This window comes from Acanthochromis polyacanthus, chromosome 9 (assembly GCF_021347895.1).
Source record: "Acanthochromis polyacanthus isolate Apoly-LR-REF ecotype Palm Island chromosome 9, KAUST_Apoly_ChrSc, whole genome shotgun sequence".
Taxonomy (NCBI): domain Eukaryota; kingdom Metazoa; phylum Chordata; class Actinopteri; family Pomacentridae; genus Acanthochromis; species Acanthochromis polyacanthus.
The window spans coordinates 34,797,564-34,823,025 of NC_067121.1; the positions used below are offsets into that span (position 1 = coordinate 34,797,564).

Consider the following 25,462-nt stretch of genomic DNA (forward strand, 5'->3'; position numbering starts at 1 on the left):
CAGCTCTGCCTCCCCTCCATCCGTCCCTCCCTCCTTTTTTGCGCTCTTACTTTTTTTACTCACCCCTCCCTCCCTTTCTCCTCTCACTCTTTTACTTTCTCCTTCTGCCCCCTTTTTCTGTCGTATTTCACCATTTCAGGAATATGCTACCTCCCCTCCTTCTCCATCCGCCCTCCTTACCCCCCTCTTCCCCTCCACTCCCCAACTCCCACCACCTCGCCCCCCCAAAAAAAAGACACAGGAGAGATCCACAGTCTTTTTCCTCTACCTCCACAATGAATGGCTCGTTGTCACTCCAGCACCTAGGCTGAATACAGAGCAAGTAAGCGGGAGAGAGGAGGACCCGTGGTGGTGGTGATGGTGGAGGGGACAGGGGGGTGTTGAACTTCTAGTTAAGCTGGCCGGAGTAAAGTGGGGGGGGGGGGTCTGGAGGACCCATGGGCTTCGGCCAAGCTCTCTCTCTCTCTCCTCCCTCACTCTTTCTCCCAACAGATTAAAGCAAGGAGACAAAAAAAAAGAAACGAAAAGTGAGAGCCCACAAGTGAGGAGGCTTCCACCGGACTCCCCCGCCCCCCTTTCCCTCTGTCTCTCTTATTTCTTCCATTTGTTTTCAGGGGCAGCTGCTGCAACTCTACAGACCACCAACAACTTCCCTTTCAGCAGTACTTGACTCTTCCAAATCCTCGTCCGTCTCTACACCCTGACACTGCCAATGCCACCCCACCACCACCGCCGCCGTCGTCGCCTCCCGCCACGTCACACCGAGAGGCCGGCGGAGCCAAAGACCTCCTCCTTTCGTCTCGTCCGCAATGTGTCCGCAGAGTTACACCCTTTCAAATTCAAGCGCTTCCCTCCTGAGCCTCTGTTTTGATGCACACATTGTTTGTGTCTGTTTGCCCACCATATGGCTAATGGTTACCCCTTAACAAAAAGAGGCAAGGAGGAAGCAAGGATGTCCAGGAAAAGATATAAAAAAGGTAAAAGTCCATTGCAAAAAAGGGGCGTGATGGAGGGATCAACAAAAACATCACTCATGCGGCAGGACTAGGCGCCGTCTTTCAACCCGTCACTCAGTGTTGGTTGTCTAACTGGATGTGGTGCAAATAATGTCAAAAGTTGACAGGCAATTGGCGCCCAGCCTAATGGATGTTTGATAGCCGAGGACAATAGCCGCTGCCGCTTAAATGGAGGCCCTCCAGTTATGTTTAACACGAGACGAGCAACGTAGACAGGATGCTATTCATTTGTCTATCAATTCAGAGCATTAGAATCTCACAGGGGACGCAATAAAAGAATCATTAGCATATACCCGCCCTATTCAGTGTGCTGAGAGGAAGTACGAAGAGCAATGAAAACAAGTGCTCCCAACAAAAAGCTGCACATGTTGACACATTTGGAACAGACTAATTATTGTTTGAGGGGTGCTACTGCATTTTTGCCATTGCATTCATAATTTTTGTTAAGAGATATCTCATGTTTTATTGACAATATTACTATTTAGACATGCTCAGAATTTCGGAGATTTGTAGAAAATTCTATTTTCACAGTACCAAGCCATTTTTTTTCACCACTAAACAGAGTGGTAGCTCGAGCAAACGTCACATATCTACATTTTATTCTCTCTAATTGGAAGCAATGTTCTGCTGCTTCAGCATCTGCTCAGACTCTACACCTGCACACCTCCATATCTTCTGATCCAGGAGAGATGCAAGGTAAGCACATTGGTTTGAAGGTATGGAACAGAAAAGGAGGTCGGTCTGGTTGTCCCGAGGACACATCTGACACTGGGAAACTGGTCAGCTGGGTGGGAGTTTGGTGCTTGTTGGAAGCCAACCAGTCAAACACTAAAGCCAGAAAGTAATAATGTAGTGAAAGTCCCCCTTTGGTCATTGATTTAACTCCTAAAAACTCAGCTCTATGTCGCAAAGTTACATATTTAGAAGTTCATCAACAGTTCTGGTGAGACTGAAACTATCTGCTGCAATTCCAATTGGTTTGTGCAATTTTCTACATATGAAAGCCTTAAGTTTAAGTCTGTTTTTGAGCCTGTCATTGTTGCATTTCAAGGTGGCAATGCTCAGTCGTGGTGTTGAATCCTTATTTTGTTCATGATGCATGTGAAAAACACCATAGTGACATGTTAACAAAATCAAAACCTGACTTTCATTATGATTAAAAAATTGTGTTTGTAGACTGTTCTTTCGTTGAGACATAGCTTTGATGTGCTAATCTACTCTTTACTCTTCTCACGTTTCTCCCTTTTATTCGCTTGTAGATTGCTAATTTGACTGTTGTACCTCCTAATGAAAAGCTGCTTGTAGTGTCAGCAAGACTTTCCCTCAACACTAGATACAAACGCACGAAACTCATCAAAAGTGTTACTACAGGTCGGAGGGGCTAAATCGGCTACAGAAATATTACATAACATCCCAAGAGCTGCGATTGTTCAGCTTGGGCAGCTTGTGTTTCCTCTAACAAGATTCTGATGCTGATGAGAGTGAAGACAACACCAGCTAAGTTGGTGAAAGGCTCAGTAGTCTTGGAAACTTGCTCAATACACTGTTCCCAAAAAGCAAAAAGAGAAACGTTAAGATGATTAATTCTGGTGTTAATTACTGCAATGGCTCTTTTTCTCCCACAACAGAAAGTTGAAACGTTTTCTTTTTTTCTGTGTTTGTGCCAGGCTTCTCCCTGTGGATGTGTACATGAGTCTGTTTGTGCGCCGTTAATAAGTCATACACATACATTTCTATAAGAGGCTGTCAGACTTGCGGGTAGCACATCCGTGTGAGTTCCAGTGTTTCATTATTCCTGAGACTAAATGTATTCTAAATCTTAACGTTTGTGCAATGCCAGATCATTGAAGCTCATCCTCGCTTCTTCAAGGCACTAGCGCACAGTATTATAACAATACAGACTTATGTGTGTGTGCACATTTCAGAAGTAAACTATGGTAGCTCATTAGTTCCTCCACAGGGATCCAGCCACTTCTTACTAGCATTGCCTCGGGAGGGTGTGTTGGCCTCAGATTAGGTCAAACCTAATGAAAGGCTTAACAAGTGCACCCACCTACACACACACTTAACTGCGCTTTAATCATGCAGGCAGCAAGAGTTGGGGTAATCACTGAAAACTCAGTATGAATTTGTGGAGGACAAACAGATCCTAAAATAATTGCTTGTTGTGGCTGCAGCTGGCTTTTTGAGGAGGGGGGGGGGGGGGGGGGGACTTGTTTCATTAACTAATTGTTCCATTATGTTTGGTCATTTAACTCTAATTAGAGAAGCACAGATGCTGCTGCTGACAATAACACCAACTTGTTAAAATTCTCTCCTATTTCTTTTCATGTGTGCCCACCACAACTGCAAAACTCCTGAGAGAGAATAACAATGTACGCAGGGAGCTTTTTCACTGCATATTCAAAGGTCCTGAAGCCCTATTGATGGTAGAAGACTATAAACTGGCTTCATGCTGAGAAATAGCGGCAGTCACACAGAGGAGAGGCAATAGCATCACGTTTAAATCCAAAACTAGAGCAGCTGCCTATCAATTTTTGTCATTTTTTGTTTGAAACCTGTCCCGTCCATCAAATAGTACATTAACCAACTGCAGAAAGGTGTGACCAGAAACCACAAGTGTGGTTGCAAGTAGCTTCCACATGTAAACAAGGAAAAAAAAAAATCAATGAATGAGAACAAAAAAAGACAAACAGCGAGGAGGGCAGAGAGCAGAATGCTGATAAGGTCAGAATGGATCTCCTCTTTCCTCAAGGCTTTCCTGTTCACTTCCAAACACATGCCAACATGTATTACAGGTAAGCCAAAGGCCAAATGCAGACATTGATCCAAACTCTGTTACTAAACATACAAGACAAACAACACAAGCTGACTGACTTAAAAGGAAGAGATAGAAATAAAAGGAAAAATAAGGCCAGGGAGACTTCCTTTTCCACTTTCGGTTTAACTCTGACACACCAATATTCTCACTGAAGACCGTAACAAATACCTGGTAATTTGAAGATTAATGTAACCTGGATCTCTTTGCTGGATTTCCCTCCAAGGCCTATTAAATACACTTATAAATTTCACAGGTAATAAAGTTTGGTTGCAGTCAGATTTTAAGCTCTTCAGCTATGATTAAAAGGCAGTTTGGACTTTTAGGAAATTAAATAGATGAGAGAAATTTTGGAAATGCCAGAATGGCTGAACACAGCACAAATGTATGTATACTAATTTGTTAGCTGAATTAAAGTTGTAACTAGTTAGGGACACGTCTCATTAATTTTCGCACACAACCTCAGCTAAGGAGGTTATCTCTTCATTACTGTTTGTTGGTTTGTCTGGTTCACGTTGAGCAGGATTGCAGAAAAGCTACCAAGCAGATTTATATGAAATGGGATGGAGAAGTGGGTCATTGGTAACGGATGACTTCATTCAATTTTGGTGCAGATTTAGTTTGGGTTGCAAATCACATATGATATGACAGTGGTCCATTGACCTCAGCAGAAGTGCTCTTCTAGTCTGATTTATTGTGGATCAGCGGAGGTAATACCTTTGGCCTGAAGACATATCTGTGTGTAATTGTTTTACCACCACTGACAGACAAATAACAGTTATGTCTTGAGTCTGTCTCTATATCGCGCTACATAGAGCAAAGAAGGCGAGCAAATTACACACATAACACTGTAAGATCAAACTATGTCTAAACTGTATCATGGCTGAAAACAAGTATGTTTTTCAGTGTGATTTATAAAACTGTGCTGGATTAATATATTTTGGGCCAATGGCACTTCTCCTGCAAATTGTTTTGCACATGCCAAGCCCTCAGCTGCCCATCGCTGTCCACAGGACACTATTGGGAGGTAAAAGGTGTTGTTTATCTTAATGTTGGAGGTGTGTTGGTTTGGTCAGGTGTCACACAGTCAGGATTAGGTTTTGCTGATTGCTGATTCCATTCAAAATTAGTTCAGTTTTGAAAAACCTGCAGATTTCACCTTCCTATTGGGCATTCTATCACTCCTTAATAATTACTTAAGCAAATATAGATTTCAGGTAATACAGGGTGGGGAAGCAAAAATGTCCTGTCATGTAAAAACAACTATAAATGGGTATAACTTTTTTATTCTTTGGAATTTTTAACTGATTTCTTGAAGAACACAAATTTAAAGCTTTCAGAACATGTTTATTCAATCTGTCCTCCATCAGCCATGATGAAGGCCTCGATACAGCCTCTGAAAGAGGCACAGGCCCTCCTGATATCCTCCTTGGGGTAGGCCTCCCATTCTCTGGAGAATGCAGCCTTAAGTAAATCCATATTGGCATGAGGGGTGGCATTAGTCCTCAAATCAATGGTGCCCCATCAGAAAAAATCCAGGGGGTTTAGATCAGGTGAGCTCGGGGGCCAAATGCCTTTGGGCCAGAAGTTCGCCATATTCTACTCAGAACTTCTGAACCTTGATTGATGTGAGAGCAGAAGCCCCATCTTGCTGCCACACATAGCTGTTGTCAGGGTAGGTGGCCTTCAGCCAGGGCAAAACGGTGTATCTCAGAACTTTGTAGTACACATCAGCCACAATTTTCTGATCTGGCTTGAAGAAGTAGGGGGGCATCTTATTGCCATCTGAGCCCAAGACTCCCAGGACCATCTGGAGATCTCTTGGTTCCCAAACTGGATTGTCTGGCATGCTGGATGCGGCGAATGGTCCTCTCACTGATGCCAACAATCTTGGAAATGTCCTTCTGAGGGATTTGGGCATCCAGGAGATCACAAACCCTGTTGCGTTTTGCTTGTTGCTTGCTCACTTCACAATGCACCAAGGTCTGACAAATACTAAAAAGATTGGTTAAAGGTAAGGAACTTTGATTTTGATTTTGATTTTGTTTTGATTACCCACAACGTTTGGGCAGGACATTCAAATTTGTCAATAGGACATTTTTGCTTCCCCACCCTGTACTACTAGACTTTCAGCTTGTAGCTTGCGTTGGTAATAATGACACTTATTACTGTCAGAAGATAACTATTAGTAATATAATAGCTGTATCTTGTGTTTCAAGTGCACTATTACTCTACAACCACCAGTGAACTGTGTTTTTCTAATTCAGCTGAGTGGCCGTTCTGTCAGCAGCTCATGGTGGCAAATTAAATACAGAGAAGTACTTAGTTAGACTTGCTGAACAAGTGGAACCATTAATCTCATGGCTGTGCATCAGGACCTCCATTATTTGGAAGAATTAGAATACAAAAATAGTTGTTAAAAATCAATCGACATCTTCTGATGCTTACCTCATTTGTAGGTTGTAGTGTTTCTGTCAAAAAAAATAATCAGAAAGATGTGAAACTGACTTCAGATTCAATAATAAACTGTCAAATCCCACTTCTGTTTAGGCAACAGTTATGATTAGTCTGGAAAGTATACAGATTTAAGTCCAGGATTAAATATTGGAATGTTTGTATGGTGGAGCAGCTTAGAGAGTCTAAAGGTAAAACCACTGCAGTCTTTCGAACTTCAGTCTGACAGAGGCAGAAAGGTGTTTTGGCAGCAGATGACACATGAAACACTGTGAAATCTACAGCAGGTTAAGGTTTGGACGGGTGGCAGAGGAAAGTAAGAAAAAGGTTACAGAAAGAGGCACCACTCACACATGAAAACACAAGTCTGAAGAAGAAAATAATCTCCTTTCATTTGAATTCTTTCCATTTCATCTCCTCTCTCAAGTTTTTCTCTCCTTTTTCAAAGCACTCTTATCCGCATTGACAAATAAACTCAAATATCACCGCATAATCACGACCGATTTATCTCTCCTGTGCCTTTCTTTCATGGGTTGAGAAAGCTTTGTGACTCTAAAGGACAATAAACACAATTAATATGCAGCAATATGTTACAAAACTATATAAGGCCCTCGCAGGCTTGTCTTGCCTTTCATCAAACTCGTAGGGGGTCTATCTGACTTGCTATTCATTTGTGCAGTTTTTATTCATTTTCAGATTGCAGTCAGTGAGTCAACTTTTAGAGTGGTTTTGTGTCCCGGAAAAAAAGATCAAGCCTGCAATCATCTGGTAAATATTTTCAATCTTGAAGATGTTTTTCTGGAAAATACTCCAAACCATTTTTTACTATTGCAATGGTTGAATAAACAAGTCGCTTGCACAACTTACAATCCACTTTGGAGTGAGCACAAACGCACAGATACGACCACTGCTGACATACAAAAGAAAAGAACGAGGCAGAAAGAGCAAACTCCAAAACCGAGGTCAGGCAAACACACGTTCCGTGACCGATACTTCATCAATAGCAATAAGAAAATAGATCAATAGAACATGCAATATTAAAATACTGCTTAACTGGAATGAAAACAAATGATAATGAATTCCTAGCCACATTAGTCCACCTCTTGTCAACCTCATCTGCATCCACAGACTACATCTGATGCTGAGTTGGGTCGTAGTTTACTGCCATGTGACGCCTAATGCTAGCCAGCCACTCAACAGTTCAACCTTAGTATGGTGCAGCATTTAATTACCTTCTGTTCATCTCCAGGTGTCCAATAATTACAAATCACTTTTACATTGCACATATTTTGTATTGTTTTACTTGCTAAGTTCAAGAAATTCTTTATTATTTGTTCATTTATTTCATATTTCAGATCATTTCACCTCAAAACTAATTTTACCTGCATTTTTATTTAATGTGTATTATGACGAGGCCATTACTCTATCCATATTTAAGTACATTTACTAGGTTCTGTGTGTTTTTGAATACTGTCAACAGTGAAATTATTGCCTGTGTGCCTCAAAGTAAGGTGGATATATTCAAAATAGTTTCCTGGTCTTTACAATAGGTCATTAACAATCATCAATAGTAACTGAAATTAAACATTTTTAATGGCACATTTTCAGGTATATCACCCAGGCCTACTTGATATAGTTTGTAAATTAATGTGGTTTCTAACCTTTAGAAAGCACACACAGTGAGGTGCAGCCTGATGAAGGCAAGGTAGAGGAAGACATTTGGTGAGTAAAGCTTGTATAAAAGGTGTGATGGAGAGCATTTGTGGAACAATCGTACAGACCTTTATATTAAAAAAAAATAAAACCTGTTCGTAAAAAAGAAACTTAAGTGGATAATAACGCACCAAGATGTTTGAGTTTCTATTTATACTCTAGTGATTTGTAAGACTACAACGCTATATTTTACCATAAAGGAGTCTTTAAAAACTTATTGTAAGTGTGTACTTCTGGTAATTTGGGCTTTATATAAGAGAGCAAACATGTCCTCTAAAAAAAACAAAAAAAACAATAAAAGCCAGCCTCACAGCATGACGTCTTGTCCTTTAATATCCACAGATCAACCTGCTTTCATGCTGAACAGCTAATCTCACAGGGAGCCGGCAGTCGTGTCTGGGCTTATTACATCCTCCCAGATCTATATATCTGTCCCTTATAGCAATTAGGTTAATATCTCTTCACCTCTCGTTAGCTCAGCATGCCTGTGATGGGATATCTGACTGTGAAAGAGGCCTTGAACTGAGGGAAGCGTCGATAAGCCCGACGTTCTCTTCCCTCCTGAGCGGTTCGTGTGCAGAAAAAACTGAGGAAGTGGATGGCAGAGCGGTGGTGAAAGAAGATGGGATGAAATCAGTGATGGGATGAGCACTGAGGAGAGAAACTTCACAGGGTTGAGGTTCACAATGGGACAAGCACCGCAGGAGTCGCAGAGCAGGAGAAAAGGAAAGAGATACAAAAAGATCAGTTTTGCAACAGCAGTTCGGCTTTGTCCGCACAACAAAAGGATAAAATGTGCTGAAGGCACAGTTGGAGGGAAAATCAACCTTTTTTATACAGTTCAAAACAGCGAGCTCTTTAATTGGAAGTGGGGACCGAAAATGTGTTTCAGAGAGGAAGAAACAGGGGAAAAGATCAGCTGTGGAGCAAATAAAACACAGACGCGAAACACTGAGACATAAAGGAGACATTGAAGGGAGATGGAAAATGGGACGATGAACAACATTCAAACGAGTGAGTGATGTTTGTCCGGCGGCCCAGCTGACCTGAACTAGACACAACCTGGCCTGTCCACTCTGGGCACCCAGGGGAGAAGGAGAAATGATGAAGAAGAAGACAAGAGAGTAAAACAGAGGGTACAGAGAGACATTTCCAATGCTTGGTTTAACCTGAAGTTTCCATGATAATTTCTCCACCCATCCCCCGACCCCTCATCCCTCACTGCTTTGGCTGGGAGGGCCCCAGCTGTTCGGTCTGTATAAATAGCGTGAGGCTTCAGCTCGGACCCCCGGGGAGAGTGGGGCTCATTGGAGAGAAGGCATGGGAACAAATCGGGCCGGAAAAAGCACACAACATACACATTTTGACAAACATATGGGACCATTGCTGGGGATGAAAGTGAGGAACATGTGAGTGAAGTTGGCCTCACGTGGCAGAAGTCAGCGTCGCGCTTAAAATGTGACAAGAGAGAGAGGAAGAGCGATAAACAGGCAGAAAGAGATATGAAATATGTCTTCATTGATTAAAGAGCCAAAAGACTGTTGGAGGAGCTGCTGCTACATGTATATGTACGTGTTAAGATCCACTTTAGATGCAAATATAGAGTGTACCTTTAGGGTTATTGTATAATCAGAAGCCTAAAGACTACTTTAGGTGCTTACATGTCTGCCTACATACGTTAAACAGCAACTAAACACTATATGAATCTGTAAAGTTCACTGAAACACAAAATAAAAATAAAAACATCAGAAATATTCATACACTTGAACATCTACAAAAAGAATTAGGGTATTGTCTTTTCTCTTTCTTAAACTGTGACTTATGGGTGACTTTTTCTCTCTTGTTTGAGTTGAAACGTGTTGTATAAAAGCAAAAGCCTTATTCAGACGCATGTCATGACAAAGTTCTGGCAATCCAAATACAATGCACTCACCAACTACTGAATGCAAATTGCTGTGATCCAAATTAGTGCTGAAATAGGAGCTATTAAAACCAATTATTACAAGTTAAAATTCCCTTTTAATGCCATCTGTTTCATAGAACATATTGTGTCTTTCAGCTCTTCGCTTCATGATCCACAACACTGGTTTCTGTTTAAACTCACTGCTCTTTATGAACCTATGGAGCATCTAGCAGCTAATGATCCAGAAAATAGGCGACATCAGACTCACATTCATAGAGATAAGACTCTAAATGATGGTGGTGTTGGTGTACGGATGTGTAGAAACTGTTTGCCAATGCATTCCAAAAAACAACTGTCAAAATGTTGTCTCATTAAGTGCTTAAAAAAATAGCAAATTACTTTTTAAAAAAATCAAAAGCACAAAATCCAACCTTAACTTCTTAGCCGTGTGAGCGCTGTTGCACAGTGTAACAATAACACAGCAGAATTTTAATCTTAATAAAGTGTATCTGGAATGCTGAATCCTACTACAAACTAGTGGAATTTTGTGTTGTGAGGCCACTCTAGTAGTGGAGATGGTCAGTCAAGCTGTGAGCTTAAACAGTGGACATCTTAAAGTACATCATCACTAAGCCCATCTGTGTTCGCTCTTTTTTCTTGATGACATTATTTTGCAAAAAAAAAACAGCTGTTCTCCAGCAGAGCTGCACCTGGATCTGCTACCAGAATCAACATGGAACTTTTCCGTAATAATTCAAAAAGTTAAATAGCTATTTGTTTTTAATCAGACAGACGTCCTCAATGATGTTACAAATACCATATTTGAAAGGGGCTAAAGAGGAGAAATCAGAGAGAGGAGGAAAAGTGATAAATAACACAGGGGAGGTGTGTAACCAGGCAGGAGAGGCCTGTCTGGCCCTGAGAACAGCAGACCCCTCCTCGTCCCAGGCTTATAGCTGCCATTCAACACTCACATACACAGTCAGAGCCAGGGAGCAGGTTGGGTTCAAGCGCAACAAATTACCTAAATATGGTTCTGAAAAGGCCTTTGAAAAGAGTTCAGTTGGAAACCGTTGAAAATGATAATAATACTAAAAGAAACTGGGGGAGATTTAGGAGTCCCGTTGTGTAGACACAATGTCAGAGCCCTGTCCATAATTTCACCGACTTCAGAGGACAAGAGAGGAAGAGTGTGAAGTCCCCTTTTTCTCACTTGTGGAGTCGGAGGGAGGGAGACCCATTAAACCAGAAAAAGAAGGGGAGAGGAAGAAAATCAGAAAACGAAATTTTCAGCCTGAGTGGTTTTTCCAAATGAAATCTAAAGGTCTGAAACACAATGGAGTCCCTTTTTTTGGTTCTCTCTGCTATGTGTGTGTGTGTGTGAACATACACAGGAGGTTGGTTGGTGGTGGGTTACCTTTTCAAGAGTGCCCAGCAGTGGACGTGTTTGGCATTTGTGGCCGCTTGTCTCTCAATTGTACGTTCGCCACAGTGGCTGCCGTTAAGCTGATGTTGGGCGCTGCCTATGGCCTGTACGGATGCTTGTATTTTTAGTTTTTTGTTCTTCTCATTCAGCTGGTCAGTTGAAAGGGGGGAAAGGTGGAGTGAAATCTGAAAGAGAAATCATGTCTGACTTCTTCTTCCCCCCACCTGCCCTCAGAGCTCTGTCTTTCCCTCTCTCTCTTGGTCCACATCTGTTTGTTGGCCTCTCGCCCCACAGGCAGTCAACACGGTTGCTGAGCACTGCTGTTAACTAAACTAGCTGACTGGCAACTCAGTATGTTCCTTACATAAGTACAGAAACAGAGAGCGCGAGGGAGAAACTGTCTAGTATCACCTATAAAAAGTCAAAATATATGACGCATGTTGCTAACACTTTTCTGACAATATGCAGCTCCAGAGGGCACAAATTTGAAATAAATAAATAAATAAAAATGGCAGTTTACAGCACTGCACATGGAGCGTGACTGCAAATAAACTGACGTAGGAAAAATGAGAAATGAAAAGGGCTCCACACATGCCTAGTGAGTCTGAAATAAGCCAATAAACTACAAGTTGGGCTGCACTGATCACGATGTAGGAGAAGACAAGAATCTATCTCTTTTGTATTGTGTGTCAGTGCCATTAGAGTGTGTATATGTGTGTGTTTGTGTGTATGGTGGTGTATTGGTGGCGATGGTGGCAGCATGGGGATTACGCATCTATGAGAACCCGTGTAGCATTTAAAATACGTCTATAACGTATTCTAAAGGGTGGACTTGGTGTAGAAGTGTGCCATCCATTGTGTTCCTTTGTGTGTGTGTTTGTGTAGGGATGTGAGAGAAAATGTGCGTGTTTGTGTGTGCTTGTACGCACGTCATTTCCCAGGGGTTGTGTGGCTAATGTGTGCTGCAGGCTGTGAAGTGGAAATTAAATGGAAAGAAATAGTGGAGCCCACAGCCACAACCTCCCCGAGGTCAGAACACACACACAGACACACACACACACGCAGTCGTACATAAAGTTGCACCGTGCAGTTGGTAGACACTGCCTTACTAAACCACATTCCCATGTGATAACAAAGTGACATACCTTCCGTTGTATGACGACTTAATGACTCCCTATAAAATGCCAGCGTTTTACATTTCTATATGTAGAGGACATATCTTTGGCATGAGTTCTTGTTAAGTAGCATTGCTACAATATTTTTTAGCTCACTCACACATACTATGTGTTCAGACTAGTTCCAATTACAGTTGAAACTCTAAATGAAGTTGCCACCCACTGTACTTTTGTCTACATCACATACAGTCCATCGTGTCAAAACACAAACACACATGAAGTGGCAGAATCATACAAGCACTAAAGTGCACCTACTTGTCAACATTATTCTCTCAACAACAAAAGAATTAGAAGCTATTTTGGTTGTTGACGTTTCTCAAAGTGCTGCTGTTCTGTCTTAAACCTGTGCAACCTTAATATTTGGGGATTTTAGCCTGAGGCGTGGACCGAAAAAGATATTTCATAGCATCAACATTGGGTTTGGGAAAACTGTGATGGACGTTTTCTCTATTATAGCACAATTCACAGACAACACTAATCTGAGAAATAACTGACAGATTAATCAATAATAGAACAGATTCCCATCATCTTAAAGCCTCCTCTCAGGCAACATAAATCTCTGTGCACAGTAAACACCATAGATTACCTGAGAGACTGTAACGTGATTGACTGCAGCGAAGATGTGCAGATATATATCGGTGGTTATTATAAGTATAAGATAAATCCAGTTGCCCAGAGGTGGATATATGCACCACAACACCCGTGGCAGATATTCAGCATTAAAAAAAAACTCAAATCGAAATCTGTGCCACAGAAACTTGATTGGAACATGAGTAGTTTGTGCTCCAAATATAGTATTTTGAGTGCTTTACTCAAAAAAAAAAAAAAGACAAGAATGAACACAGTATTTAGCAACAGCCAGAAGTGAAAAGAAAAAGTTTAAGAAAAACGGCTGTTGAAAATTCCATTAAAATGTCAAGATACAGTGCTGTTATACAGTGTCAAATAAACAAGAATAATTTTCAGTCTGTTTGTGGTGCTGTTTCAGAATATCGGGGTTCAAAAGTTTTCATTTTATTCCCTACAGAGCTTTGAGTCCAATTAGAATTGCTAATAAGGATACCAAACTCCAAAAATCTCCAATCAAATTGCGGATGAGACATCAAAAGGCTTGCCAATGCTTGACTTTGATCAGAAGCCAGTCTTTGGTGACCTCTTCCTCCGTTTGGCCTTGATGGTGATGGAGGGGCAGCTGTGGTCTGCACAGCCCGACGTATGAATACAGCGCTGAGCAGACAAATAGGCCAAACCTCAGTCCAGCTCCTCCTCCTTCTCCTCCTACTCTCACATCCTTATACATACATCTAAACACAAGACAAAAGACTACGAGTGTAAAAGACGTAACTAAGGAGGAAAAAAAAAAACAAAGAGACAGCTATCCGTCCGGTAAAAGCTTGTGCCAGGGCACCATCTGCTCATCCGCTCAGTGGAAGTTGTGGCTTCCAGGGCAGTCAAAGACAACGCAGGAAGATTGAGGGGATGGGGCTCCCTTTGACCAACGTGAACAAGCAGGGGAATTAAGTTTGGACAGAAAGAGTCGGCCCCGGCAGAAGGTTACCAGTCGAGCCAAGCGGTAGCAGGAAGCGAGCGCCTTGTTTGTCTCGAAATTTACGGTGACTGGTCCATCCACCAATCATCTGGGCCGGTATACATAAATCTAACCTGACTGTAAAATAGGAAAAAAAGGGGCGGGGGCATCCAGAAAGTAGTGCTACACTGAGGAAAAACAAGACACAAAGTCAATTTTCAAACACTAAGCAAAGGTAGAGACTCGTGGATGAAACGTGAAATGATAGATTAATAATAATGTTTATGAGATTACTGTTACGGATGTGACAAGGAAGAGATGGAAAAGTAGATAAAAGAGCTCAAGGAGAGGAAGAAATGGAATAAAAACTGAAGTGACAGTTGGCGATGGGAGAGCAAGTTTCTGTCTGTGAATCTTTCTCTCACACAAACACACACAGACACACACTTTCTTTCATTCCTTGTTGAAGTCTCTAAGCCACAACTGACATCACCGTCCACAACTGCTGCAGACAGCGGCCCCTGCCACGAGACGCGACCTATCACAAATGACGAGGTGTACATGAGTGTGCATGAGCAGTTAATGCACTGTGCCACGTCTACCTTCATATGAAAACAATTCCAAGTCAAAATCTGGGCTCAGAGAGAAAAGGTTACCGATTGTTTCTGCAGTACAGTAGAATTGCTGCTTTGCACCTCAAGCACTGCTGGCTTTGCAACATGGTATGATACGAACTGCAGCTTTTAATGCCATTTTTTATCACATTTGAGTCAAACATTCACTTTAAAATTGATTGCCCTTTTTTTTTTGCTTTCAAAAAGACTTTATTGAACTATAATCATTTTTGAGGCTTTTATTTTGGTGACACTGGACTATAAACTGCACTGTATTGCCTCAAATTTAATTTTAACACAATATAAGCAGTAGCTTTTCAGATAAACACGTCAGGGAGTCGCTCAGTAACACACTCAAATGTTGCATTGTTTAAGTTTGTCCATTTTCATTATTAGCCTACAAACCCCTGGTGGCTTTGAGGAGTCATTGCAGCCAATACAGATACATCGATACTTTGGTTTCATTTCTTCAGATACTTCAGCTTCTTCTATACTTCTCTTGGTAAAATCTGAGGGCGTGGGAGGCACTAAACAGCTCTTTAACTTCATAGTCCCTATAGGATACCATTTAGATGTAGCGAAAAGCGGGCACATATCCAAAAACATTTAAATCATCCTCTCGTGACAGTCATTTAATTACATTTGAACAATACGGCAAGTTATAGCAAGACTCACAGAACTTTATTGCAACTGTTCACGTGTGCTGAACAACTCACATGATTGACTGGCAATCTGTCAGTGAGCCGAGAACTTGATGACAAAAACAAACCAAAAAAAAGTTCTAAGAGCACGAATTAAATCTCCCACCACCTTCAAATGCTGTAAAAGAGAGTACGAGGAGAGAGCAGGCGGGACTGATAATGTGCCCCTTCTTAAGTTCTGACAGCGCGTATGCATTTTAACATGGATATACATCTTGAAAGGACACGGCAGAGAGAGAAAAAAATGCCATCGGGGAAGGAAAGCAAGGCTTCAAACAAGCCAGAATGTCAGAAGAGAGTTGGAGCTCGGAACTGGTGTTTATCGCCCGTCTCAAGACGGACTTAAGGACTTGGACTGAAGGGGGAGAGAGAGACGGAGAAGTGACCTGACTGCCAATGACGCCAAACCTCTATTTAAAGCTTCACCAACAGTGCAGGCCTGACACTGACACATTTACCTCTTGGCCTCATCTCTTATCAGCAGCCAAAAAACATCTCTATTGTTTGCAGCCGCTGCAAAGATCAGATTACTGGTGTACGGTAACGCAGAGAAGAGCTGTGCGATGACATAGAAGCTCGAAAAGGAGACAAACTTTGGGGAGTTTTGGGAAAGTGTTTAGCTGATGAAGAGTGGTTAGCACTGCCATGGTGAACAGCAGGGGATGACAGCTCTGTCTGCTAAAGGAACACCAATGAAATGATCACTCAGAAGGTACCTGCAGGCTCATCCTCCTTTTTTCCAGGTTAAGAGGTTGAAGAGGAGAAAATTGAGGACATAACCCTCTATTTTTGAATATCAAATAGGAAGCCTGTTGGAGTCCCGTGAGTAAAAATAAACCACCTGGCCTCAAATTAGGGAAAAGGGGAGGCAGGGAGTGACTCAACTGGTGTTCCAGCAGCTGCATCCCACCACTAGGATGTAGCTGCATCCACATGTACAGTAATTGCGTTTGAAAGTGTGTATGCATTTACTCACTGAACAAAAGTTAAACTTACCAGGATCCCAGCAAACTGCTTCTCTTCCATCCTTCAGGACCTTGTCAGCAAAGATCCTCTCTGCTGCCGTCTCTCTGCCTCTGCTGCCTCTCTCTCTCTCTCTCTCTCTCTCTCTCTGGGATGGACTCGCCTGCCTGTCGCTATCAGAGCTGGAAGTTTTTCTGAGGTGGCTGAGGTTCGCTCGAGTGTCTTCACCCCGTCGTGTCGCGCTCTCTGTCTCCGTCCCCCCTGTTGCCTCTTCTGTGTTGTTTGTGAGTGTAGCTGGAGTGGCGTCGCCGCTTTGTGTTAATTCTGCCCTAATCCTGAAACTTTTCTATGCTGTGAAAGGAACATGTGACAGGCAGAGAGGGGTGGAGAGAGGAGAGGAGAGGAGGGGGAGAAGGGGGAGGTGGGGGGGAGGAAGGCAAGGCAACACTTTTAGTTACTTGTCCCCTTTTGCCACGTTCAAAACAGTTCCTCAAGTTTTTGTACATGACCTGCTTCGAGGTAAAAGCGAAAAATACGCCATCGACAGCTCGCACTCAGAGTGTCCAGTAAGCTGCAAGGTGCTACTACAACTTCGAAGAAATTGGTCAGAGAGGATGCAGAGAAAGAATTCAGAAAACATGTAGTAACAGATTTGCATTTTGTAGCAAAGCAGCTGCCATAACAAAGTGCCCTTTTGTGTAAAGAGATTAACTGTTAGGGAAACGTTTAGACTGCCCATTGACTACTTCTGTGTGGAAGCCAAACTGGGAAAAGAACACTCAGCCCAGATTTAGAAGAAAGTGGCAGAAAATACTTCTGATTGAGAGAAACTGTTTCGAAATGCTTATCTTGGAACTTTTTGACCAAATAGTTTTTGCTCCATCCCTGTCTCACCTGTAATCACTATGAACTGTATGTTTCTAAAGATAAGAACCATCTGCACGATGCTACTGTTGTTGAGAGAAAGCATGAGATGATATTTAAAGGTTAAGGCTTCAACTAATTGATATTCCCATTACTGCAGATTTTTATCTTGAGTATATGACTAGCAAATTGTTCTATAGAATGTCTGAAAGAAGTTAAAATGTAAAAGTTGCTTATGTAGACCCAGTAACGCAAGACAAAAAGACTCAAAACACAGATATAAAACAGCCAAAAGTAGCCAATCCTTGAAGTGGACACAATATTCTGTATTTTTATGGAAAAGCTTGTAAAAAGCTCCATCAGTCCTATAAGTTGTAATGCAGAAAGTGGCGTGTGAGTCAAATACAGTAACTCTGCAGCTTCTCTCCCTTCATCTGACTCCCTCACTGATAATAATTAGAGATCGACCGATTATCGGTCGGGCCGATTATCGGCGCCGATATTTGGAAATTTGACGTATATCGGCATCGGCCTTTTTTTAATCCGACCGCCCGATATGAAGAAATCAATCTAAAACTGGGTTATTTCGGCTCAGATGCAGCCACGCCTCTCTTTCTCCTCCCTGCTGTCTCCTACACTATTCACCCCGTCCTCTGATTGGTTAAGCGGCACAGGCAGAGCCTCTGAAGAAGAAGCTGTCCTCACACACACTGGAGAGTGAGAGGAAAAGTTTTCTTGTGTGAGAAGCTCTGGACAGAAAACACGTGTCAAAGGTAAATGCAGAAAGCTCTTCCGGAATTGTAATAAACATCCCAGTACTCTGCATCTCACAACTACTACTAACGTTACAGTGAGCAGCAGAATAACGTAAGAGCAGAGTAAACCTTAGCGGCAGCTCTGCTAACTCGTATTACGTCCCAACATGTCTGTGAATTATTTAATCCGTTGCGCTTCAGTTGCGCTTCAGTGTCCCGCCCGCGGTACACTTTGAGATCTGCATAAGCAATTTGCTAAATGTCTTAAACTGCAAACGCGATTATACAAACACTATACGCCGATGGAAAGCTTAGATTCTCATGAATCCGCCGGTATAAACCACTTTCAGATGTGATTACCACAGCGGGTAATATAAACACATTTGTCCGACAAAAACGAATATCCATCCATCCGTTCTCTATACACGGCTTCAACGTACACAGCACGACTCACATTTCCGGGTTCATTATTACACACAGATGAAAATATTCCACAAAAAATGGCCATAATCCAACCTTGAACATCCAGACGAAACAAGCCAGTAACATATTTTGTCCAAAACAAGTCTTCAAGTCGGTATATACTCCACAAATAGGTTGTTTTCAAGGAAATGCACCTCGCGATGCGCATCCAATATTCCCTGTATTTCTCATCATATTTTTATTTACAAATAGAGTATTAGCGATTTTTTGTACTGAAAATGGCTGGAATTGACTGCAGCTGAAGACTGCTGATAATATCGAGATGGAAACAGTCCATGATAGAAAAGCATGTGTGTGTGATTAAGAGAGAGTGCATAAAAAACTCAGTTCACTTGTTTTAGGGAGCGCTAAGGTGGAGGCTGCTTAGCTTTTACCATAAAATTAGTTCGTCGATCTGGCTCTAAACGCTCTACAGACTATGTATTAGCAATGGAGAAAATATACCGTACTTTCCGGACAGTAAGCCGTTACTTTTTCTCACGCTTCGAACCCTACAGCTTATACAACGATGTGGCTAATGTATAGATTTCTACGGGCCAGCTTCATGCCGTCAATATGTTTATCCTCATCAGAATGAAATTACCAAACCGGTCACAGTGGACAAAGAAACTGTTCGAATTAAATCAAACGCACTCACACTAAATTCTTCAGATCAGTCATTTTGCGCTTCATGTTCACACCCTCATGGAAAACACACAAAGGAATGCATATGATTTCGCTTTTAAGTTAAAGGCAATCGATCTGTCTGTCAAAGAAGTAAACAGAGCTACTGCACGTATTTATATTATATTCGGATCCTTATATTCAGGTGCGCTCAATAGTCCGGAAATCACGGTATGTAATGTGGAGAATAGTATGTAGTTAAAGTCACGTGAAAAACTCTACAACTCACGACTACTAACGTTGCTATGAGCTTTCTGGTCCTATGATCTGAAAATGAATGGGAAGATGAGAGAGTAAAATTCAGAAATGATATTACTTTATAAAATCTCTGGAAGCAAGTTTTTATTTACATTTACTCGAGATACTGCTGAGCCTGTGAACTCCTGAACTTTTTGTTTGAAGTTAAAACAAAGTTAAATTATTTCAGTTATATTGAACTTTTACTTTATTGTGAAAAAATTCAGGGAGCTATTATTTAAGTTTTTATTTGCATTTACTAGAGATAATTCTGAGCCTGAGAAATCCTGCACTTTTTGTTTTTGTTTGAAGTTAAACAAAGTTAAATTATTTCAGTTATATTGAAATTTTATTTTATTTATTGTGAAAAAATAAATGCAGTTAGCGTGGACAGAATAGAAGATGTGTGCTTGTGATTGTGCAATGAGCATGTTTGCGTGAGTGTTTGTTGTCAAAGCTGATCCTTAAAATAAAACGCAACGCGGCTTCACAGGTTAGATGAGAAAGACGAGATGGATAAAATGGTTTACATGACAAGGAGAGAGGAGGAAGAATTGCTGGAACGTGAAAGTGAGAGAAGACATCAACAACCCTCAGCCTTATTCTCATTAGCATTTACGAGCATTTGACTCAGAGACGGGTTCTGCTCGAGGTTTCTTCCCTGTTAAAAGGGTGTTTTCCTTGCCACTGTCGCCTTTGGGCTTGCTCTGGGGGTCAGGCATACGGGTTCTGTAAAGTGTCTTGAGACAATTTGACTGTAATTGACGCTATATAAATAAAATTGAATTGAATTGAATTGAAAAAATTCAGGGAGCTATTATTTAAGTTTTTATTTGCATTTACTAGAGATAATGCTGAGCCTGAGAACTCCTGCACTTTTTGTTTTTGTTTGAAGTTTTTAAAAAAGATAAGTCATTTCAGTTGTTTTGAAATTTTACTTTATTTACTGTGAAAATAATTCAGGGAGCTATTATTTGAGTTTTTATTTAACTTTACAAGAGGTGCTGCTGAGCCTGAGAACTCCGGGTATTTTTGTTGTGTTTGAACTTAAAACAAAGACAAGTCATTGTAGTTATATTTAAATTTTACTGTATTTTCTGTGGAAAAATTTCAGAGAGCTATTTATTTAACCTTTTATTCAACTTTATAAGAGATGTTTCTGAGTCTAGGAAATTCAGGCACTTCTGGAGCTATTATTTTCTATTTGTGTGATTCAATAAACATGCTTTAGCAGGGATGGGATCTGCAAGTTCTGATTCTAGCGGAAAGTTGTTGACCGGGGGTCCCAATTGCTGGGCCATTTACAATCGTCGTTAACGAGCTATCGTTAACGTCGTTACCATTAACAAGCTATCGTTGACGTCGTTACCATCGCGCGGGAGTATCAGCGACAATAAAGTGTTCAAACTTGAAATGAAATCCACGGAAATCCGCTGATCTGCGGTAAATTCCCATCCCTGAAAAAAAGCGGAATTCCACGAATTCGCGGAAAAATCACATCCCTGTTTATTTTTTTTATTTTTTTGTATACTTACAGCAGTTTTTTTAATCGGGTGACATACAGTGAAATATTAACTACTTAAAATACACATACAAATAACACAAACAAGGAACAGCAGGAAGATAAATCTTGTAAACGCTGTCCCCTGTGTTTCATAAAAAAACAAAAAAACAACAACAAACAAACAAAAAATTATAATAATAACAAATAAGCAACTTTTCGAACCCCACTCCTCACCAGGTCAACACAAGTTAGGCAAACATAATCACAGACCAAATAAATATATTTATGTGTCTTACTTATTGGGAATTTCACATTCCAAAATTATCATTTTCTTTATATTCCGACATTATTTTATCTTTAAACATTTTTTTTGAATTTGTAGACACTTGAACAGCTTTTAAGTTCATTTCTCAAAGAGTTCCAAACTCCAACTCCATAAATGGACACACACATTCTTTTCTGTACTGTCCTCCAAGACGCAGTCCGAAAATTGTATTTTCTTCTGTGATATCCATCCTGAGAAAGAAAATTAAATAAATTTTGGATGGAAGCAGGCAACATTTTTTGTTTTGCTTTCCACATCACAAGTAAAATTTTTAGGTCAACTAAATCTTTAAATTTAAGTTGTCTCGAGGCAATGAACAAATTGTTAGTGTGCTCTCTGTAGCTCTTTTTATTGATTATCCGAATTGCTCTTTTTTGCAGACGAACCAAGGGCTCAATAGTGACATTGCATGTATTTCCAAAAACCTCAGCACAATAACTGAAGTATGGAAGAATCATTGAGCTGTACAGCATTTGCAGAGAGTTACAATCAAAAATGTCTTTGACTTTGTTTAAAATACCGATACTCTGGCTAATTTTCTTTTTTATGCATTTCAATGAAGTTCAGTGTTTGCATTATTCAATTTTTTTACCCCAATTTTTACACTTTTACTGCAAATGAATATCGGCTCCAAATATCCGTTATTGGCCTCCTCTAACTACTAATAATCGGTATCGGTCCTGAAAAACCCATATCGGTCTATCTCTAATGACAATTGTAGGCAGTCAACTAAAAGCACTCCAACAAAAGGAGAGAAAAGTGGCCAAATATAGCCACCATTCAATCTTACACTCACACACACGTGCACACACTCCGCCAGTCACATGTACAGGAGCCTACAGGGAGTCAGCATTGCACCAGGACATCCATCACACACAGCACGCTGCACACTGATGAAAAGATGACAAGAAACAAAACTAGGGTAAAAACTGAACCTTACCCTCCACGATATGATGCTTGAAGAAGAAAAAAAATATATAAAACTGATTTTAAAAAAAGAAAACACCAACTTCTACATCAGGGACCAGCTCTGCAGTGAGAAAGTAAGTGGTGCAAAGACTGAAGTCTATGATAAAAATCACAGAGTGCTGGCCTCATCCCACTGGTTGATTTTACTAATGTATGTACACAAGGAGAGAGTTGAGCTGAGCCGACTGGGCAATCCCAGGAGGAGTGGCAGTAAGAAGCTCCGTCAAACCCACGCTGGGACCTGATGTGTCTGTTAGCTCATGTGAGGGATGTTCCTGGGCCTGAACAGTTAGCCTCCAAGCACAGAATGAATAAGGTTTCATAATACAACCTTGACACTGACATAAAAGTCCAGCTAAACAATGAGGTGAATGCCGTGGTGTTCATCCACATGGCAGCAAATAGTGACTTGAGTCATGCTATCATACAAAAATGACAATTTCTCTCCTACTTTTTAAAGCTAGAAATTAACATCCATGTTAGCATCTTTTTGAAGTTATTATTAACTTAAAAGGCATTTATGTTAATGTTATCTTATTTCTGAAGCTAATGTTAGCTTAAAGGAAGTTAAGGTGTTTTTTTTTTTTTTTTTTGCTTCTTTATAAAGCCAAAGTTAATTTAAAAGAAGCTGATGTCTATGTTAGCTTGTTTTTGAAGCTAATATTAGCTCCAAAGAAGTTAAAATCACTGTTAGCTTTTGGGTGAAGCTAACATTTGTTTAAAAGAAGTTAACGCTTTCTTATTAAAGCTAATGTTGGCTTTAAAAAGGTTAATGTTCATGTTAGCTTGTTTCTGAAGCTTATGTTACCTTAAAGGAAGTTGAGTTAAAGCAATTGGTATAAGGTGATTTTTTTTTTTTGCTACTTTTGAAAGCTAAAGTTACTTTAAAAGAAGTTGATGTAATTATATTTCTTTTGGTTTTGTATTTTGTATGGCTTCTCCCAGACGAAATTATTATTGCATTAGGTGTAAATAATGCTATTTGCAGCTCTATTTACAACTAGAAGAGTTGTGATATAAGTGGGACTGCTCATAAAGCCAGTCATAAAGGGGTTCAGGAGGTGAAGTAACTTTGCAGCCCTCTGAATCCCAAAGCCCTCAAAGACATATCTTTTGAGTCGAAAAAAGGATAAAACATGTCATCTTTAGTTGAAAAAAATCTGCAAATCTACAAAATATGTAACACCAGAACCTATAAAAACAGAAAGAATTAGAAACTAAATTACTCATCAATGGTGTACCATTCGGCAAACAAACAAAAAAATGTAAAAAACTAAGCTTAAAATCGTGGTATGTCATCAAAATCACTTTATTCTACATGTCTCACTTCTTAAACATGAATCCATTAGAGACAACAGTCGCATCACAAAAATTCAAGAAAATATCTATGAGATGTAAATTGACCGTTTTTTCAGTGGTGATACTAAAACTACACCACTGAGAATCATCTTGTACATGTTGACTGCATTTCTTTTTTAATTTAAAAAAGTAATCAGATACATTTTTTATGAATTTGTGACATTATAACTGTTACACTGCATAAATTACTTTTGTGAATTGTCTCTACTTCTAGACATGCTTCTGCTGTTTCAATAGAGGTGCATGACTTTAAATTGCTGTGAAAAATTAGTGAACAGTGAGGAAAAATATGATCGAAGAAAAAAAACAGATCAGAAACTGCTTGGGCTTCAGAGGGTTAAAAGGCTTTAGTTGTGGATGATTCAACCACCTAAGAAAATTCAAAGCATTTCCCTCATGATTAGAGAGACGACAGATGGAAGTCAAACTGACGTACCAATCAGCCGAAGATGAAGAGAGTTCAGAACAGAGTCTGTTTGCACAGCCTGAATTTTCAACACCTTATCTTGTGCTACCTGTGGACAGAGTGAACTGCTACAGGATGCTGGGGGTAAAAATGAGTCACTGGGGTCCTGTTTTCTCAGTATGACATACAAATGACAGACAAATGCAGTGCAGACCCAATTTAAGACCTTTTAACACTTTGGTTGATTATGTATTTGGGAATAGGTACAAATATCCCAAGACCATTGACCACCTTACTCCATTGGTAATTGGCCTTTTTCACTATCATATGTACATGTAGTCCTCATTATGTTGCACCTACCACTCCTTTCCTGGACCACACAAGGTGCATACCACTAGCCTAGCTGCGCTAGACAACCCACGGCAACAAATTTAATTCTCTGCCAGGGTGGGTCTAGTTACCCTCCATAAGGCTCGAGGCTGGATTCTCCTAAAACTGGCCGGACCAATCACCATGAAGTGTAGAGTCAGAAGGCGGGTGTAACGAAGTGACGACAGAGGCGTGACGATTCTGACAGAAACAACCAACGCACAATAAACAGTTATCTTTCGACTCGGCTTTGGCCATTGCCCTTAAAGCTAAAATTCAACTTGAAAGATAAACAAAGGACGGCACTTAAGTGTTTCATTGAGAAGAAAGACGTATTTGGACTTATGTTGATGGGATATGGCAAATCCTTAATATACCAGTTGGCTCCGTGGCTCCGCTGGTTGGGAAGCTAATGGGACTTAGCCACAATCCGCCGGTGCTCTCGGAACTACGTCAGCCTATTCGTTGCGTTGATTGGTTGTATACCTACCCAATTGCTGCAGAGGGATTTGATAGACAACCTTTTAGCTCGCCTCCCTCCCTGTCGAGCTTCCCTAGACCCTTGTGCCGTCAGAAACATGGGTCTAGCATGGCTAGGCTAGCACACCACCGCATGGTGACAAATTTACCAACTTTTTACACTTGCTGCACTCTAACAGGCAGAAATTAAGTTCAGTGCCTCTAACAACATGGGGTATTTTTTGTCCTATGCCATGAGTCAGAGCATGTCTCAACAAACGTTTTACAAAATTAAAAGTCTAATTAGAAGTGGTAAATATATTTATGCTAAAGATTTTTTTCAGGCATGCTAGCGGGAAGTTCTATGGATTGGCAATCTCAGTGTGTTGGTCAGTGCTTTGGTCCAGACTAAAATATGTCATACCTATTGGATGAATGAATGTAAAGCCAATTAATTATGAATCATTGCCAGAGGGTGAAATAATAACCTTTCAACAGGCAATGCCCAGACTAAAGCATAGTTTGTCCACCTGTAAAATTAATGATGCTATTTTAGTGATGTTGTACTTCCAAATGTTTGTTTATGTAGTGGTAGTGGACCTGATAACCCTAAATAATATAATCTACGTGAACAACCAAGTGTGGAAGAAGAGGAGAGAGATAATGTGCTCTGGGAAGTCTGGTGTTGCAGTCTGTCTTACAAAGTGGCCGTTCTGAACAACCCATTTCTGTTCAAACATGACCCGACCCCAAGTCCT

The 25,462-nt window shown here is 40.7% G+C and overlaps 1 protein-coding gene across 2 annotated transcripts in view; it reads right to left on the bottom strand.

Annotated features, from left to right (window-relative positions):
* slc6a9 (solute carrier family 6 member 9) overlaps window positions 1-25,462 on the bottom strand; it is a 97,379-nt gene that overhangs the window by 60,091 nt on the left and 11,826 nt on the right. For both annotated transcript variants that reach the window (XM_022205108.2, XM_051953611.1), the window contains exon 3: window positions 16,345-16,662. In XM_022205108.2, coding sequence (XP_022060800.1) covers window positions 16,345-16,374 — 30 coding nt within the window. In that variant the 5' untranslated portion in view covers window positions 16,375-16,662. The remainder of the gene's footprint in view (window positions 1-16,344; window positions 16,663-25,462) is intronic.